The sequence below is a fragment of the Pleuronectes platessa genome, chromosome 4 (assembly GCF_947347685.1).
Source record: "Pleuronectes platessa chromosome 4, fPlePla1.1, whole genome shotgun sequence".
Lineage (NCBI taxonomy): Eukaryota > Metazoa > Chordata > Actinopteri > Pleuronectiformes > Pleuronectidae > Pleuronectes > Pleuronectes platessa.
In genome coordinates this window covers 21,680,250-21,697,143 of record NC_070629.1, presented here as the reverse complement: position 1 = coordinate 21,697,143, position 16,894 = coordinate 21,680,250, and the positions used below count along the sequence as shown (strand labels likewise).

The 16,894-nt window shown below is 42.0% G+C and overlaps 1 protein-coding gene across 5 annotated transcripts in view; it reads right to left on the bottom strand.

Annotated features, from left to right (window-relative positions):
• Positions 1-16,894, bottom strand: part of aopep (aminopeptidase O (putative)) — a 75,235-nt gene that overhangs the window by 43,381 nt on the left and 14,960 nt on the right. For 2 of the 5 annotated variants that reach the window (XR_008338358.1, XM_053421237.1), the window contains exons 7-12: positions 10,579-10,792; positions 9,306-9,412; positions 4,359-4,461; positions 4,004-4,111; positions 2,994-3,037; positions 311-371 (exon numbers count right to left, since the gene is read on the bottom strand). Coding sequence is in view for 2 of the 5 variants with exons in the window: in XM_053421237.1 (XP_053277212.1) it covers positions 311-371; positions 2,994-3,037; positions 4,004-4,111; positions 4,359-4,461; positions 9,306-9,412; positions 10,579-10,792 (637 nt within the window). In the remaining 3 variants the exon portion in view is untranslated. Of the gene's footprint in view, positions 1-305; positions 372-2,993; positions 3,038-4,003; positions 4,112-4,358; positions 4,462-9,305; positions 9,413-10,578; positions 10,793-16,894 lie in introns of all 5 variants that reach the window. The other 3 variants (XR_008338359.1, XM_053421238.1, XR_008338357.1) reach the window with 2 other exon arrangements.

Below are 16,894 nucleotides of genomic sequence, written 5' to 3'. Positions count from 1 at the left end.
TATATATATATATATTTTCATAAAAAAATATTTAAACCTAATTTATTTAATACAGCATCAATGTCTTTTCAGTCTAACTGGGTCAAGGAAGTAGTTTATTTAACTAGGTCAATATTGTAAAAATACATTTGAAATGAAACATTAAATACAAATGTCACTTACATTTTAAAATGCATGAGCTGTATTACTATGTATACTATATAAATAAAGTATTCAACCTCTGGTAGTTTATATACATAAATATTTAAAGACATTTTAAAAGAAGACAGGAACAATAAATAGAGAAAGAGAAAGACTCCACATACTTTACCTTTGGAATTCCCGGACGATCGAGCCACTCAGCATAAATAGCACTGAGGGTGAGGCCTTTTCTGGAACACAATGGCACAAGTGTTAGTATTATTCCTATTATTATAGCGATGACTGTTATTGCCCAAGACACCCTACGAAAACATGGCTCTGGGAAAAAGCTGTGAGGGTCATGGCGGACTTGAGGTCTTGGCCAACACCTTAAACAAAACGAGGGGCACACCCACTTTCCCATACAAGGACAAGCAAACAGGCATGTACAGACAATGATTGGATTTCTATGTTTGCATGTATGAAAGTATGTATATGAACAAGTGTGTGTGTGTGCAGCTTTGGAGGGGCTGATGGTTTACCAAAGTCATGCATTAGACAATGCACAGAACACACAAAGCGATAAAGCTTTCAGAAAGAAAAGGGAATGCAAACAAAATTCCAGATGCAGTCTGTATAGTTTGTTGTATAAATATAAAGTAAACAAACTACACAGTACACAGCATTCTCCCTCCATCGTCATCCCTGCCGCCTGCGCTTCAGATTCCACATTTGACTATTACTGTACATTAATCTGTGATGATCAGCTCACTTGAGGAGGTTATTTAATAATTTACATTGTTGTTCACTCATTGTACCTCGATCACGCTCCACTAACTGAAGCTTGATTAGTTATTTTCTACATTTACCAGATCAACTTCTGAATGAACTTGTTGCATTCAGGATAAAAAGAAAATGAATCCTTAAGTGAACCTTCCTTTCTTTTCATTCTATTTTCAAACTAAGCAAACAGGGAGGGGCCACTGGGTGAATACCCCGAGATCAGCAGGACTCTTTTAGCAGTCAATTACACAACATAACATAAGTGATGTCTTAATATTTTGCATAATCTGACTATGCTCTTTAACGTGTTCATGGGAATCTGAATGGACTATTCTATTCGTAACTCATGTAAATAATGAAATAATGTCAGAATAAGGTTAATAGTCTGATTATTGCTCTCTTGCTATTTGAACAAAGTCAATGTGATGGCCAAAGTCACCTTTTCAAGTATTTACAGTGCTGTGCTTCAGTGCTTGAGGGTTGATCTAGTGCAGAGTATGAATGTCTAAGCTGAATTTAAAAGTCAGTCCATCCAATAGCTGTTGAGGTTTTTCATCAAATTATGGAGCAGCACACCAACAAACCAGTTTATAGACTGCTGCACATGTGGCTAGAACTTTGCTGCAAGGTCAAACCAGTGCTCCTTTGCTCCCACACTCTAAAGACTAAATCCTACAGCGTCATTTCCTATTGTATATTTGCTGAAAAACTTTGGCAGATGGAGAGTGGACTTTCAGTAAATGGAAGCTCATAAAAATCTCTTTTTACTCCGCAGTGTACGGAGGGGAGGTAATATTTCCAATAAAGCACAGATTTGCCTAGAAACCGGACATTAAAAAACATCAATGGTGACTTTACCACATGGAAAACTCTACTCTTGGCATGTGGACTGGAACCATAGACGGTACATGAGGACTAAACATCTGTCACATCAACAGAGACACCATAAAGCAGGATTACATGGGATTATCAGAGGATAGTCCTTTTCTGCAGCAAACAGAAGGTTGATACCGTTAATCCACGACATGACGTTTCATATTGTGTTTAATAATAGGCTTAGATAAAAAATATGTGACATGTGCAGGCTAGTTTCTTCATGATGGGATTGGAAACTTTAATTAATTTTAATGGTATTATACAGGGGAACATACCAGCTTTTAGAAAAGCTATTCATAGAGAGAAGTAGCTTCTTATTGACAGTAATAAATAGAAATACAGATGTTCTTCTATGTATTGTGTCATTTTAAAGTTTAGTCATATAATTATTATGGTTGGATGATTTCGTGTGGGGAATGGGCAGGATATTTGACCCCCCCACACTTTCTAGAACGTCTAATCTAATCCAAAACCTTGCTTTTCTAGTGGTCTGTTTTGTGAAAGAGGCATCACATCCAAATATTGACTGTCCCCAGCTCTGTTTGTTTAAATCTGTCAATGTCTGCCAGCTCGACGGCACACTCCACATGACAGAAAAGAACAAAAAAACAACAACATTCAGAGCAGACCCCAAAAAAAGGAGAGCTCAGGAAGAGAAGTGTTAGAAAAGTAAGGTTGAGGGTGAAAGAAATAACGTGAAAGACAGACAGGGGAGAAAAGAGGAATGGCGAGACGGGCAGAAGAAGAGGTTAATGAGGCAATCAGGAGAAATAGGGAGCTGAATGATTAAACGAGTGCAGGGAGGGAGAGAGAAAATTAGCGAGGAAGCGAGCGGGAGGAGCAGTTATCCTTTTACACTTCAATTAATATGAGAGCGGATGAGACTGCTCTCTAAACAGGATTGGTGTTGGGAGCCGTCTCTGGCCGGGTTTCCACAGCAGCACCACGTTAGTCAAAGGGCAGCGGCCGAATCAACACATGCTCAAGTACTTGACATAAAAAAAATCTATTCACAAATCCCATCTGTTACCAAAATAAAAGTTCTGGGGCTGAGTTAAAACAGAGATTTAATGAATAACATAGCTTTAATTTCAGTGGAAGTAGAAAACAGGCGACCGCAACCCAAGGCCAAACCGAAGTCGCTTACATGCATCGAGGCATTTTTCATTATTCATGAATTATACTGTGAGCTTGATTCACAGCCACTTACATACCTCTCCATGTCGGGAAAGGTAATCAGCAGCATTTGCAGGAAATCCTGTTCCAAAAAGAAAGAAAGGAAAGACAGGGACAGATGGAGGCATTGAGGGAGGTGTGGGAGAAAGGGAAAAGGAGAAAAGAGAAAGGCATACCTGATGTTAAGTAAGGAGTACAAGGTCAAGCAGTGTTTATGTAACATCCATTATTTAGCAGGAAGACTCAACCTGCCACTGAGGAAACAGAAGCCAGGTGGAACTCATCACATATCACACACAGACGACACACACACACACACACACACACACACACACACACACACACACACACACACACACACACACACACACACACACACACACACACACACACACACACACACACACACACACACACACACGTGCACACTGACCTCCAGGTTTGATCCTTCAGCCTCATGCAGAATAAATATATGAGCTGATGGATCGTGACCAATCTGAAAAGCTGCTGGAGCATTTTCAACTGTTATGACACATGGGATCAAACTCACGTCAGCCTCCAATTAATGAATGTATGTGAATACCATTGTGCCTCAGAGACAGGTCGGAGTGAATCAAGCACAAATCTGAGCTCAGATTGTATCAACAGCCACTGAAGTAGCAGCGAGTCAACACTGAGATTCTGCATTTAATATATAAAAACAATGGGAATCATTGTCTTGTGTGAGTTGATTGTTTTTTCTTTGCCAGTGTGTGAACAGATTGTAACAACTTGCAGAATGTGATCATCCCTGATTCTTTCCAGGTGCCTATAACAGCCTGTGGACTAGTTTCTGTGTAAAGGGCTCAGGAAGAATTGTCCTAGAAAATCCAAACGATGTGGCGTTTAGGCTCGATCCCAGCGACCTCGCCCCTTTTCCCAGACAACCCCAACAGTGTGCAACATTAGTTAATATTAGTTAAAAACACGGCGCTCGAGCAACAGGAAGCTGCTTGCAGTTCACTTAACAGCCACTAGGGTCAATAATAAGAGTTTTCTACAGCCTCACCTGTGACAAAATGAGCTGCCCGTGGTATTTCTTCACAAACAATCTAAAGAAGTCCATGAATTGTTCGTCTCCCACTTGACTGGCCAGGAACCTGAGGAGGAAGTAGCCCTGAACAAAGGACCAGACGAAAAAAGAAAACATCCATCCATCATCCATCACAGGCAATACAGAGAAACTGTCCAGCAACATCTGTACCCATTACACGTCCTGCTTCAAACACACAAAATAGAGTGTGACACCTATAAAGACATAATAGACTTTTACTTTTAAACTCTTTTTGTTTCCCTTTTTGATTCTCTCCCTTTTCTCCTTCCTCCTTTCTTTCCTTGCTGATTTTACCACAGACGTCTCTCACCTTGAGGTAGTGCACTTGCATGAAAGTCTTGTCAGGGTTGAGGGCATGTTTCACTGTGGAGGAGCCGGACTCGCTAACCTGACCAGTGTTTTCCATGTTGGGCCTGCAGAAGGAAGAAACGGAGCAGATACACGAAGGATAAGATATAAAGATAAGACAGATAGGACGACAGGCATTTAGTACACAAAGGGAGATATTTAGCACATAAAGTAAACAGGAGGGTTTACAGCAAATGACCCAGGCAGGCTGAAAGAAAGAAAAGTGAAAACACAGTGAAATGAGAGAGAACCTGAGCACAGTGTTTTTATTTCATCCCCTTTTTACAGACATTTTAGTTGCAGGAAACCACATTTTCTACACAGCAAGAATACACCGTCAGCAGCACTAAATCCAGCCACTCAGCCGAACCTTTCAATGGCGCACACATTGCCAACTTGCCTTACATCGCCTGAGGCAGGCGGGAAATCAAGCTGCAGATTTATAATTGCATGCTATAGTGTTTATATGACCTCACAGGGCTGCGCTCCGACTTTAGTGCCCATGACTCACTGAGCGAATATATAACGCTTCCACAGAAAAAGCGAGCCGGGCTGCGGGGCGCAGAAAGAGCCGTGCTCCAGGTTTCGCTGTCACAGACACAAATCATGCCTTCAACCTCCGTAGACACACAAACAAACACACATAAAACCAATGAAAGCCAAACAAACAGGGCGCTGACGTGGGAGCGCTGTGCAATGATAGTTTCAGTTAGCCGGTATCGATCACGCTGAGCAGATTAACTCGGTGTGCCAATAGGAAGGCCTTGAAGGATCACCCTCCTGCCAAGTCGATAGGAGAGGCGCCTGGCCCACCAATCAATACACCCTTCATCACTGGCTAGCACTGTTTTCACCGGACCGCTTCATGATCAGACACGCACACGATCGGGGAGACCGCACATCCACATTCTTATTCACACAGATTCTGACGTGTGATGTAAGTACTCAATGATTCATCTTTTTCGAGTTAGGCTTCACAATTTGGACAAATGTTGGATCTATTTGAGTCGCTGGTGAGGCACAGTGAGCTGAGGAGCTAGATAAGGGCACAGGACAAGCGGAGGAGGAGACGTGGGAGAAATCGAGGACAAGAGATAGACGGGAATGTTTGGTTGGCCCAGCGGACTGAGAGATAGAGAGAGAGTGAGAGAGCAAGAGAGAGCGAGAGAGAGAGAGGAAGTCATCAGCATCCTGGAATTTCTAAATTTGACTGGACACTCTTACAAGGACTTTCATCATGCATATGAGGGTGTGTTCCCACTTGTGTGCGTGTGCGCATGTGTTGTGTGTGAGAGAAATCACGAAAATGACCTGGTTTGAGGAAAATCCATTTCGGAACATTTTAGTAATGAGCCTCTGTGTCTGTACATCAAAAGCTGCCGATATTCTCAGCGTGTCAGAGGACATATGGATTAACAATAAAGCATTTTTCACATTCTCTTTTTATTTAGAACACATTTCCATCACATACATTAAATACAGCTTTAGTCTGTCAAGGACATAAGAAAGGACGGATGTAGTAAGTTTGGGTGATTTTGTTCATACTGCCTTTCTGGGGTTTTGTTTTATGGACCTAAATTACTCCATGTAGGAACAATAACAGAGGTAATAAAGCATATTTTTACAACCCTTACATGTTGGATTTACTTTATATCTCATCATGGCAATTACATTTTCCCCTTTTATTGATATCATTTTTTTTACTGGCTCTCTGTCCAGTCTCCTGCCCGTAGCGCCCACGTCTGTCTGTTGCTGCTGATAAGATGAAATAGATTCTCTCTACAACAGCAGGACGCGCCGTATCCCTGGGAAATATTATGTGTTCCTGTCAGACAAAAAAAAATACAGAGGGAAAAAAGAGAGGGATTGGGGCAAGAAACAAAAACAGTGACAGAACATGTATTTCCAGAAGAAGAAAAAAAAGTGTCTGTGCGTCAGAGACACCAGTGGCGGAGCAGGGAGAGAAGGAAAATGTTGATCCATCACTGCCGTGTTAGACAAAGGAACTCCACCCCTCCCACTGTCCAGACCAGGGATGTATGGATGTGTAAATCCCTGTCTTTTGCTGTTTCTCTTTGTCAGAGATGATTTAGTACAGCTTTAAACGGGATCGCTGCTCGCTGCCTTGGAGAATCGCACAATAGCTCAATGTATTTCAGAATAAATGGTGCTCTTATCTGACTCGTGGGCCATGTGGGTGAGAGGGAGGGTGTTTGTCTCTGTGTGTGTGTGTGTGTGTGTGTGTGTGTGTGTGTGTGTGTGTGTCTGTGGTGTGTGAGTAGCCATGCATACACCTGGGTGTGTCAGAGATTGAGAGAGAAAGAGAGAGAGAGAAAAAAAAGCAGGAAGATATCAGGAGCTATTACTGACAGAACTTAATGTCAAACGCACACGCACGGCCACACGCACGAAACACACACACGCACAAACACACACAGGCAAAGGTTTATAGCTCCGCAAGCCATATCCTGACAAATTACACTGGGTTGACTGTGGAAACCGGATAAGGTAGAGCAGCACTCCCAGCAGCCCAGTAAATCAGCAGGGAGAATGGCGTCTGGCCCAGGCTGCCCTAAATATAACTCATCTGAAATGGACTGATAAACACTGGCCACTGGGGCCCCTGCTGGATCACGGGATGTCGATTGTGACCCACTGAACTTGGAAAACACAACGTTTGTGTGGTGAGGTGGTTGTGTGTATCTCTCTAGGTTTCTTTTCCTTTACATCCTTCTCCTCTCTAATGTTGTTTGTAATATGCTTCCACTCTGGTGTAATGCTAAAAGCCAGGAGATGTGGCTTTTTACAATGTTAATATGACGGTTTTTCAAATATCAATATTGATCACAATTTGGTATATAGGTAGAATATATCCAAAATAAGAGACTAAGACGGAAGAGAGAAAAACAGGGACTGAATGAATGCTGGAGGTAGACAGCATCAGGTGTCTTTGAACACCAGCCTGGTCGAAGGATCAACTAGGGAGGGGTCAAAGGTCGGGGATTAGGTCAGTGTCAGCGGAATATCTAGGAAGTCATTCACATCCGGAACTGAACTGAGACTGGGATTAAAATCTTCTGACACCTGAGAAATGTCCACTGTCACTGATAAAACTCCATCCACTGATGAAAACTGTACGATACAGTCAAAGCCCCAAGATGAAGATAGTAAACCTGAGGGCTGAGTTTATTTTTGGTCGAGGATACTGTTTCCAAAGAAAAGGAGGATTCTTCCATAATTATGACGGTCGGGCCTTTGTAAAACAAAAACATCAATAACTAATTTTTTTAGCTTTAAATTTAATTGAGAAAAGATTTCTTATGTACGGTGAAAGATTTTGGACATTATTTTGATGTTAAAATGTGATCAGAACCTATCATCATGATATAACTAATTTAGAAGATGATCAACAATAATTTTGACTTCATAATAACAATGATGCTGAAAGGCAGAGAAAGACATAAACAGAGGAATACTGATGGTGACTTAAAATGTAATTTCAATTGCAAGTAAAAGATGAAATTGACAATAATGTGTGAGCAGCTTTGCTTTATGACTCAACATGCTCAATAATAACCCAACGCTTAAAGAGATGTGAGGATTTAGAAACCCCACCTTCATTACTAATATGTTTCCATGCAGCACAATCAGTTATGATGTATGCATATGAGCCTGTTTGTATGAGAGCATGTATTGTTCGCATTTTTATCATGTTGGTTTTATGTTGTTGATTTAACCCTGTGCAGAGAAACCTAATCCTGATAATCACCCGTGTGTCTGCCTCATTGGGAAACACCCGGATCCACGGCAGGACAGACACAGACAGCTCTCAAGTGCATGTTTAACCCTTTCACTTACACAATGAATGCAATGTACAGATGGATCATTTGTCACAGACTTACAACATGTTTAAGCCGGCCAAAAATATATATAAATATTAAATTGAAATTAAATATATGTAAAAAAAATGTATATATATTTTAAAAAAGTGTGAGCATCGTCACCATTAAAGGGTTAACTTCTGGCTGATGTTTACGCCTATGATTACCTGATGACACTGGGTTTCCACCCTGGATAAAACAAACAGGGTGTGGGTCCCACATTGTCAGGGTGAGATGAGGTCGTGTGCATTAGGCGCCGTTCTCATTAGCAGAGGTTTTCTAAGACATGACAGTACAGTACACCTTATCTACTCTGTTACCACACCTGCCACACCTGTACCCCTGGAATGCATAGGCCTCGCGCTCAAGTGTGTGTCTGCACGTGTTTGTCTGCACGTGTTTGTCTGCACGTGTGTGTCTGCACGTGCAGACACTTAACAAAACACAGGACTCTATAAGACATGCTATAACATAGGTAGGTTAACATTGTGAAATCTATTACAGGACTTAGTCTAAGAGAAATGCAACTCATTTCACATTCATCTCTCTCTCCTCAAACTATCTTGCACTATGCTAATGTGTTCTGTGGTTTAGTGTTGGCTTATTCAAAGTGCTATTTGTCATTCAACTTGGTGGATTAGCGTTTTTGTATAAAAATGTACAAGGTACACTGCTGACTGAAACTGTGAAAAATTATGAGCAACTGCCTTGAACCATCCATCCAAACCTCATTTCCTCTGAGTGTCACAGGGGAAATGGAGTCTAGTACACACTGGACAGGTTTCCAGCTCATCACAGAGCCAACATACAGAGACAAAAAAAAATGACTCACATTCACAAGTACAAGAATCTCTGATAAACCGTCACCCAGTCGGCATGTCTTTTGACTGTGAGAGGAGGCTTGAGCGCGATCCTCTACGGACATTTCCAATTTAAAGTAAGGGAGACGGTCTGGATTCAAGTTCATGTCAGTGATTAATAGTGAGTCCTGCCATTTCCCTCCGGCTGAATCAATGAGAGACACACACCTGAGGATCTGAAGTTCCTCCTGAGAGTTCTGCAGCTCATCAGAGAGTCGTCTCCACCTCAGCAGGGCTTTCAGGTCAGAGTGCTCTGCTGTCTCATGGAAGGAGAGCTGGAGGGAGAGATATGCTCCATTAACAGGGATGTAGAGGAGAGGATTAATGTAAATTAAATATGGTCGATTTCATCAGCAGAAACAGAATGAATCAGATTAAATTAAAGGTAAAATGCGTCCTAATATGATGACAAAAGCACTAACCAGATGTTCTGTGACCCTGTCTTATTGATTTTGGCAGCTCTGCCTGTCTGCTTCTTCAGAGCCGAGCTCATATCATAAAGGTGACATGATTCAACAGCCCAGACACAAGAAAAATATTTGCGTAACTTCACACGGTGTGGGAAAGCAAGTAGGAGGATTAGATCTGTGATGTACGTCAACTCCTGGATTAGAGCTGAAGTTAGTGTTAGCAAAGAAAAAAGAGAAAAGGATTGGTACAGATGCTGCACCCTCTTCCTTTGTGCTGTTGTTTATCTCTTTTTTCAGGTGTCATTAATTACTAAGCTGATTCCTGCCTCAGGCATTAGGACATCTTGAGCAAAGTTATATACACAGGCTCCAAACTGGCAAACTTTTTATATTGTGATCTACGATACGATCCGTAAAAGTTCAAGTTAGGTGGCAGAAGTTGCTTTTCTCGACTCTTATGTTTGCCTCAGCTTAGTCCTCTTTAATTTTAAGGAGCTTAGAAAGGTTTGGGGTGGAAAGCTTATTTTGCGGTTGGCTCCGGAACTTCTTTACCCTTTCATTTCTTTTTGGCCAATAACTTCCATGACCTTTCAGACTTAGTTTTTGTTTCTTGATTGTGCCTTTTTCTGCAGTGGGACTTGGACTGGTGTTTTTATAAAGTGTTTCCTCCTGTGCTCGATGTTTGCTTTTACTACAATAATGTCATGTCCAACTCGACTTGACATGCAGTCCACCCTCAACAGTAACATTTGGAAGTCTTGGCTCAAAAGATGTGGAAATGGAAGGTTGGAACGTCAACCTGCGTTTCCCCTCGCTGTTGTTGTATGAAGGTGCTGGATCACATTATAAAGCAGCACGTTTATATAATGACAGGGGGAAAAGTGAACGTGCTTAAACAAATATCTTAATGTTTCCTGGGGTAGTTTTTCATTGACAGGATTTGCTATGAGAAAATGTTGCTTTCTCATTTAACTGGGCTGTCAAACTAAAGTAGCCTGAAATAGCTGTATATGGCAGCGGTTGTACTGTACCTGTTGTGCTTGGGCCCAGATAATGTCCTCGAGGTAAGTGGCAAAGCCCTCGCTGATCCATTCCTCGGTCCAGTCTCTTGCTCCAATCACCAGGCCGAACCAGGAGTGGGCAATCTCATGGCACAGCCTGGACCCACACAGAGACAGGCAGCTCTCTCCAGAACCAGGACTCCCATCAGACAACACACTCTGGGACAGGAACATTATGTGGGGGCTGCATGAAGAAGATACAGAAAAGAGATAAAGAAGAGGGATCAAGTCAGATATAATTTATATAAGGAATGGGATGATGTGAGAATGAAGATTAGATGACGGCAGAATAAAAGTGTTTTTTGCGAATCAATGAGATTTAGGCAGTAAGAGACAGACAAGTAAAAACAGAGCACAAAACAAGAGGGAGGTATTGGTTGAGAGGAAACAAAAACAGAAGCGAGATGAAGACATGCCCTACAGACAGATCAAAGTATTAGCAAGGTAATATTCCACACCTAGGATTGAAGAACATTACGCCTGAACATGCCAAGTAAGACGAACCGACACGCGAGTGCAGCAACGATGCCTGTCTCCATCTTCTACACTGAGTTTATCTAAGGGCAGCTCAGTCATCAAGCCAAACCAAACTACTTGGTTAAAATATAAAAACCACATGTTCCGTGGAACAAAATTGTCCAACAATACGCAAAATAAATTACATAATATTTGCAGTTTTGAGTGGTTTTATGCAACTGCTAATCTCTGCCGTTAATCATGGCCGGGTGACTAACTCCCACTCCTGGTCTTTTCACTTTATGACTTCAGGGCAATGCTGTAAATTTTTGTTTTAACAAGGGTTTGGAAAATGTCATGATGTTCTACAAAGAAAGATAATGAAATACCGGAGAATGGAACTAAAGGAACATTACAGAGTGTTTCATAAAAAGATCTTAAGTGTCTGACATTATTATACATTCCTGACTAATTTATTGGGCAAGTAAGTACATTTGCACAAGGAAATTAAATGTATGGGGTTGTATCATACACTTTTAAATTATGTGCATATGAAGTGTATATAAATGTGGTAACAGCTGTTTGACTCTAGGCTCTCTTGGGACACCATTTAAATACACAAAAAGCCTTAAAGTGCTTTCAGTGATACCAAAGATAAGATGCTATTTCTGTACCTGAGAGATGGAAACAACAATTCAAGAGTCTCATTAAGCCTTTTTAGCTAATAACAACACTATCAAAGCTCTGATTCAACCACAACTGGACAGGAAATGCTTTGCAAATGTGAGCTGGCAAATACTATTTATGTGAATAATAGCTTCCAATAATGTCTATTTTTAAAATGTGACATTGAAAAAGTCTAAAGTAGAACTTTGGTTATTTTCCTTCAACTTCGCCTTTCTTCTTAATTAAGGTCGTAAAATATAAGTTTAGAATTTTTTTTGGAACTCTACAACATTTGACAGCAGAGAATGCCTAGCACTAGAGGAAAGTTAAGAGAATCACCTGTATGATGCATCATCTGGGAACCATGACTGACCGCAGAACTTAATGACAATAAACAAAATACTTGTTGAGACACGTCAGTGTGGACTGTGTAAGGAACAGACCAACACTGCTATCTGCTAAACCATCTTGTATTTTCAAAAATGTCCAAGTCATTACTGAGCACACGAACACGTGGACACAGCACATGTGACTTTTCACCATGAGACAGCATCGTGGTAAAGCACAGGGCCAAATAGGAGCGCTCTGTCAAAGCCAAGGTCAAGGCTGAAGACTTTTCTGGAGCATTCTTTACTTTGCTCTTATGTAACAGGCTCTCGTTGCCCTGGGTGGCTTAGGGCCAACTCTGTGTAAGAGGCAGGCTGTTCTTCAACAGGAGAATGGGAGAGGGGTCACAGAGGTGCAAATGAACAGTCGCTCTCTCTCTCTCCCCTGGCCAATACAACAACACCGGACTGTCTTGAGATCCTTTCCCACTCTCGAGATCTTAAGTGTCTCAACCACCGTTGTCCATACATTGGAGGGAGGATTTATGGTGAACTGCAGGTCCCTACCGAAAAGTCATCCCCCCCACCCCCAACCAACCATTTGACTGCGCCTAATACAGTGAGGTCCATAAATCTGAGGCCACTTACCTTGTCTCTGACTTTTAGAAGTCTTTATCCCTGTGGTCTCCTTTTATAAAGGAATTATCCATGTAGGTTACAGTAAGCATCATGCAGTGATAAACTACAAAATGCAGAGATTCCCCCAAAATAAATACCATGGTCCTAATTTAAACTGCTGACACATAGCAAGTGGAATTACCTCACCTGTTGGAATGACAGTTTCCTCCCACAGCTACCATCAGCTCACACACCGGGGCCATTCACGAATTATAGGGAGCTGTAAAATGAGCTGCTCTCATTGAGCCCAGATTAGCATCTTAAAATACCAGATGACATGTAGAGTTATTCTCTGTCCGTGCTATAACCTAATTATGATGGCAAACTAAGTCAATTATAAAGGAAAACAGTGAGTATAGACATAGGTAAGGCCGGGTCTGCCAGACAGTCTATTTTGGAGGAAAAGAAAATTGGATATCTGAGCAACACAACTACTCTTTATTTCCCTGAGGATTGTTCAATCAGATAGGAGGCAGAGCATCGCCCTCTGCTACTCAGGAACATGTCAACATCATACAGTGTGGTCTTATGGGCATCATTTCCGAGACAGCGTTTCAAATTTAATCCCGTGTTTTTCCTGATTACACAAACAAAGGCTCTCACTGGAGCAGGAGATGCTAACATTAGCCTTATGAGTTTTTTCTGTAGCCTAATCTTATTCCCCCCACAATTGGATAAGCTCGCCTTTGTTGTCAGTTCCAGCAGTGCGTTTGTGTGTGTCTGTGTGTGTGTGGGAAACACAAAGACAGCCTTTCAGAGACGGCACTTGCACATGCTCCTCTGAGGGAGGCGGAATCCGTCACTACAGTGACAAATAGTGTCATCCCACCATGGTGGGGATGAATAACAACAGCATCTTTCACATTCACTGATACACTGACTGACATTAGTTGACATCAGGGACCTGTCAGGGAGGCAGGGAAGTGTTCCACACACATTCATGCATGTGTAGCACCTGCACATGAGAATACAGTACACCTTCATCTCCACTGTAGATGTGAATGTAAGGTCTGCGGAGAGAAGGACTGGTTGTATTTGTATTTGAGATTTAAATAAAATTTGATAAGGAAATACTGTCCTAACTGCACAATAAAGTTCTTCAGAATTCAGTGTTTTTGAAATTAGCAAAGTTGACTCATAAAGAAAACTTTTATTTGAGTTGCTGATAACACCAACAAGTAGAATAACGTTCAGAGAGCACGTACCTCGGCCGAGGCTAATGCCTTATATCTTGCCATTTTAAAGAAAAAGCGAAAAAAAAGATCCTGCATCAGCCTGTTTATCCAAAGCTACTCCAAACTGGCATGTTTTCTTCCTTTGGTCATGCCTCACCCCTCCACAAAACAGCTGAAAACATAACCTCCTTTGTGAAGGTAATTACTATCACTTGCAAAACATTAGGTGACAATACGACAACAACGTCAGGGAGTTGAATTTAGAAAATCAAAACATTCACAAGATCAACATTCTCTGATTTATTTGCTAACCAACTTGTTCCTACTTATCACTGATTGACTTCAAGTCTTTGGGTTTTGATTGGGCCAAAAGGTCCTTGGTGATCACATTCAAACATCATTCCAGGAAGATTTTTAGTTTCAGTTGGTACAAAAAATAATCTATTACAGGAAGTCTAGTCGAAGATGTGCTGCATTTTATAGGAACTTGCTAGAGAGAGTCATCCGCTAACCAGAAAGTCACAGTTCAATCCCATGTCTCCCCCAATTGTGTGTCCAAAGTGTCCTTGGGCAAGATAATAAACCTCAAATTGCCCCTGACGGCTGTGCCAACAGTGTGTGAGTGATTTTTGGTAAAGTGCTGCACATAGATGCTCTGGATGAATGAACGGTATGTGACTGGGTGAATGGCAAAAACTGCACTGTAAGCATTCTGAGTGGTCGACAAGAAAAGAAAAGAAATACAAACCGTTCATCATAGAGGCAGAAGATACATTTGGACGGAACATTTTCATTTTGGTTTCTTATCATTTTCTGATTCTGCACATTATGTGTAAATCTGGGATGTTTGATCTAAACTTGGCCACATCCCTCAAGCCATGTTAATTGATTCATAATGGTTGGCCCCGTGTCATGTTTGTTTTTGATTTCTGTTTGATCTTTAATTGACTGCCTAAGTGGCTGTGCAACAAATTGCACTTCTGATGTAATAAAGACGAACTCTGCTCTCTACTCTTCTCAACACCGACATATTCTTTTATGAACTATATTAAAAGAAATGCAATTCAAACTTCAAAAATGTATTGGATACCAATTGGATGAATTTCAGTCTCTTGGTTCTTGATTACCTTCATGTGGAGCCTGGAGGCCTCAAGAGAACTATGCATAAACACTTGGACAGACTTCAGGGCAAACACTACATCTTACATTAGAAGGCTTACAAAGAGTCCTCCGACTACACATCCAGCAGGCGATAAACAAAACAAATCACGATGAGAGACTGTCTGCATATAGAATAACACACAAAAGACCTTAGGTGACCTTTCTGGTGGGAACACCCCACTGGGTCGGAATCGCGCAAAAATGAAAAACTGATTAAAGCCCTCCTGTGCTTTCTCACACGACAACCTCCCGACACGGACTCACCCGGGGTGACTTGGCCTTGAGTTTCAGAGGTGTGAGCCAGGGCAAATCTTCAATTTGGTGGGACACAGATTGCAATAGTGATTAGCTCCTCCATCTCTCCATCCATTATTCATCCCTCCATCCCTCCATCCATTGTTCATGGCTGGAGGCCATTTTTTCCCCAGCGGGACACTTCCATGCATAATGCAGCAGGAGCCCTATCATAGTCCTGTAATTGACATCCCCAGCCCAGCTCAGCTCAGCTCATAGCCGAGACACCAGTAAAACAGCCCCACGAGACAGAGGGATGAGGAAAAAGATGATGGGAGCTGAGTGAGTGTGTACTGTAAGCGTAAATGAGAGAGTGGGAGCGAGAAGCTAATTAAAGCTGGAGATAAAATTCAACAACACAGAGAGTCAGATTGGAGAAAATATAAGGACAGAGAGAAAAGGGAACTTTAATCAGTAAATGAAAGATTATGTCACAGTTATGTATGGAAGGAGAGAAAGAGAAAGACACAAGAGAAGAGAAAGACAGACAACATCCTCTTGTCTGTCGTTGTGTGTGATGAGTTTTGCTCTTTCCCCAAGTGCAGTGTCAATTCCCTGGTGCGTGAAAGGTTGAACTGCTGGACCCTTATGACACAAGATGCTGTTACAGCAGCATTTTTACACGTTTTACACATTACTGCATACCAGCGCAGACACATGTGGACTTACACTTTTAAGACACAATGACAGACAGGTAGGGAGATGGACAGAAAAACATGCAAAGAACAATTCTTCTCTTCTTTTCTATGACAGCAAAGGGTGGAGGGCCGGCCTTTCTAATGTCAGCTTACGGGAAGAAGCTTTGTCTCCCTTCCCTCCCTCTCGAACAGAGTCTGTGGGCTATTTTAGACACAGGGGCCTATTTGACCAAACTCCTACCACCCTTCGTTCTTTTTTAACAAGTCTGACTTCAAATGTCTGGCATTCCAGGCTGGCTGCAGATCAGCGCCCTGCTCACAGACGGGGGCCCCACAGGGCCAGGCCAAATGCCACTCCATGTAGGGCCTGATCACATGAGCGAGGGCCGGGCCGGGGCCCCCAGAGAGCCGCCCCACCCACATACACGGGATCGCATCAGAGCCCGAAAATAAATAGCAGAAACGATATCAGAGGTCATCAGGAACAGGGAGGGGACTGTGCTGCTCGGGTCGGGAGAGAATGAGGCTTTGTAGTGCTGACACATGAGCGTGATGTGGGGTCTTTCAAAGTTACACTGTGGTTTTCTAGTTGCTGTTGAATTCTTAAACCTAAAAAAAATATTTATGATTTTATATGTTTCTAGAGCATATAATAACAAAGCACCGACATTAACCAGCAGAAAGTCACACACACACACACACACGCACACACACACACACACACGGCAAATCCACTTTCAATCCGTATCAGCTGGGAAGTGATAACAGATGTCTTATCCATCCTCTCCTAACAGTACAACAATACACAGAGCAGTTTGTTCCTTGTCTAGTACCGCTTCCAAAAAGTGATGTCATGCAAGAAGAATGTTCTTTGGGGGGGGGTGTTTGTGTG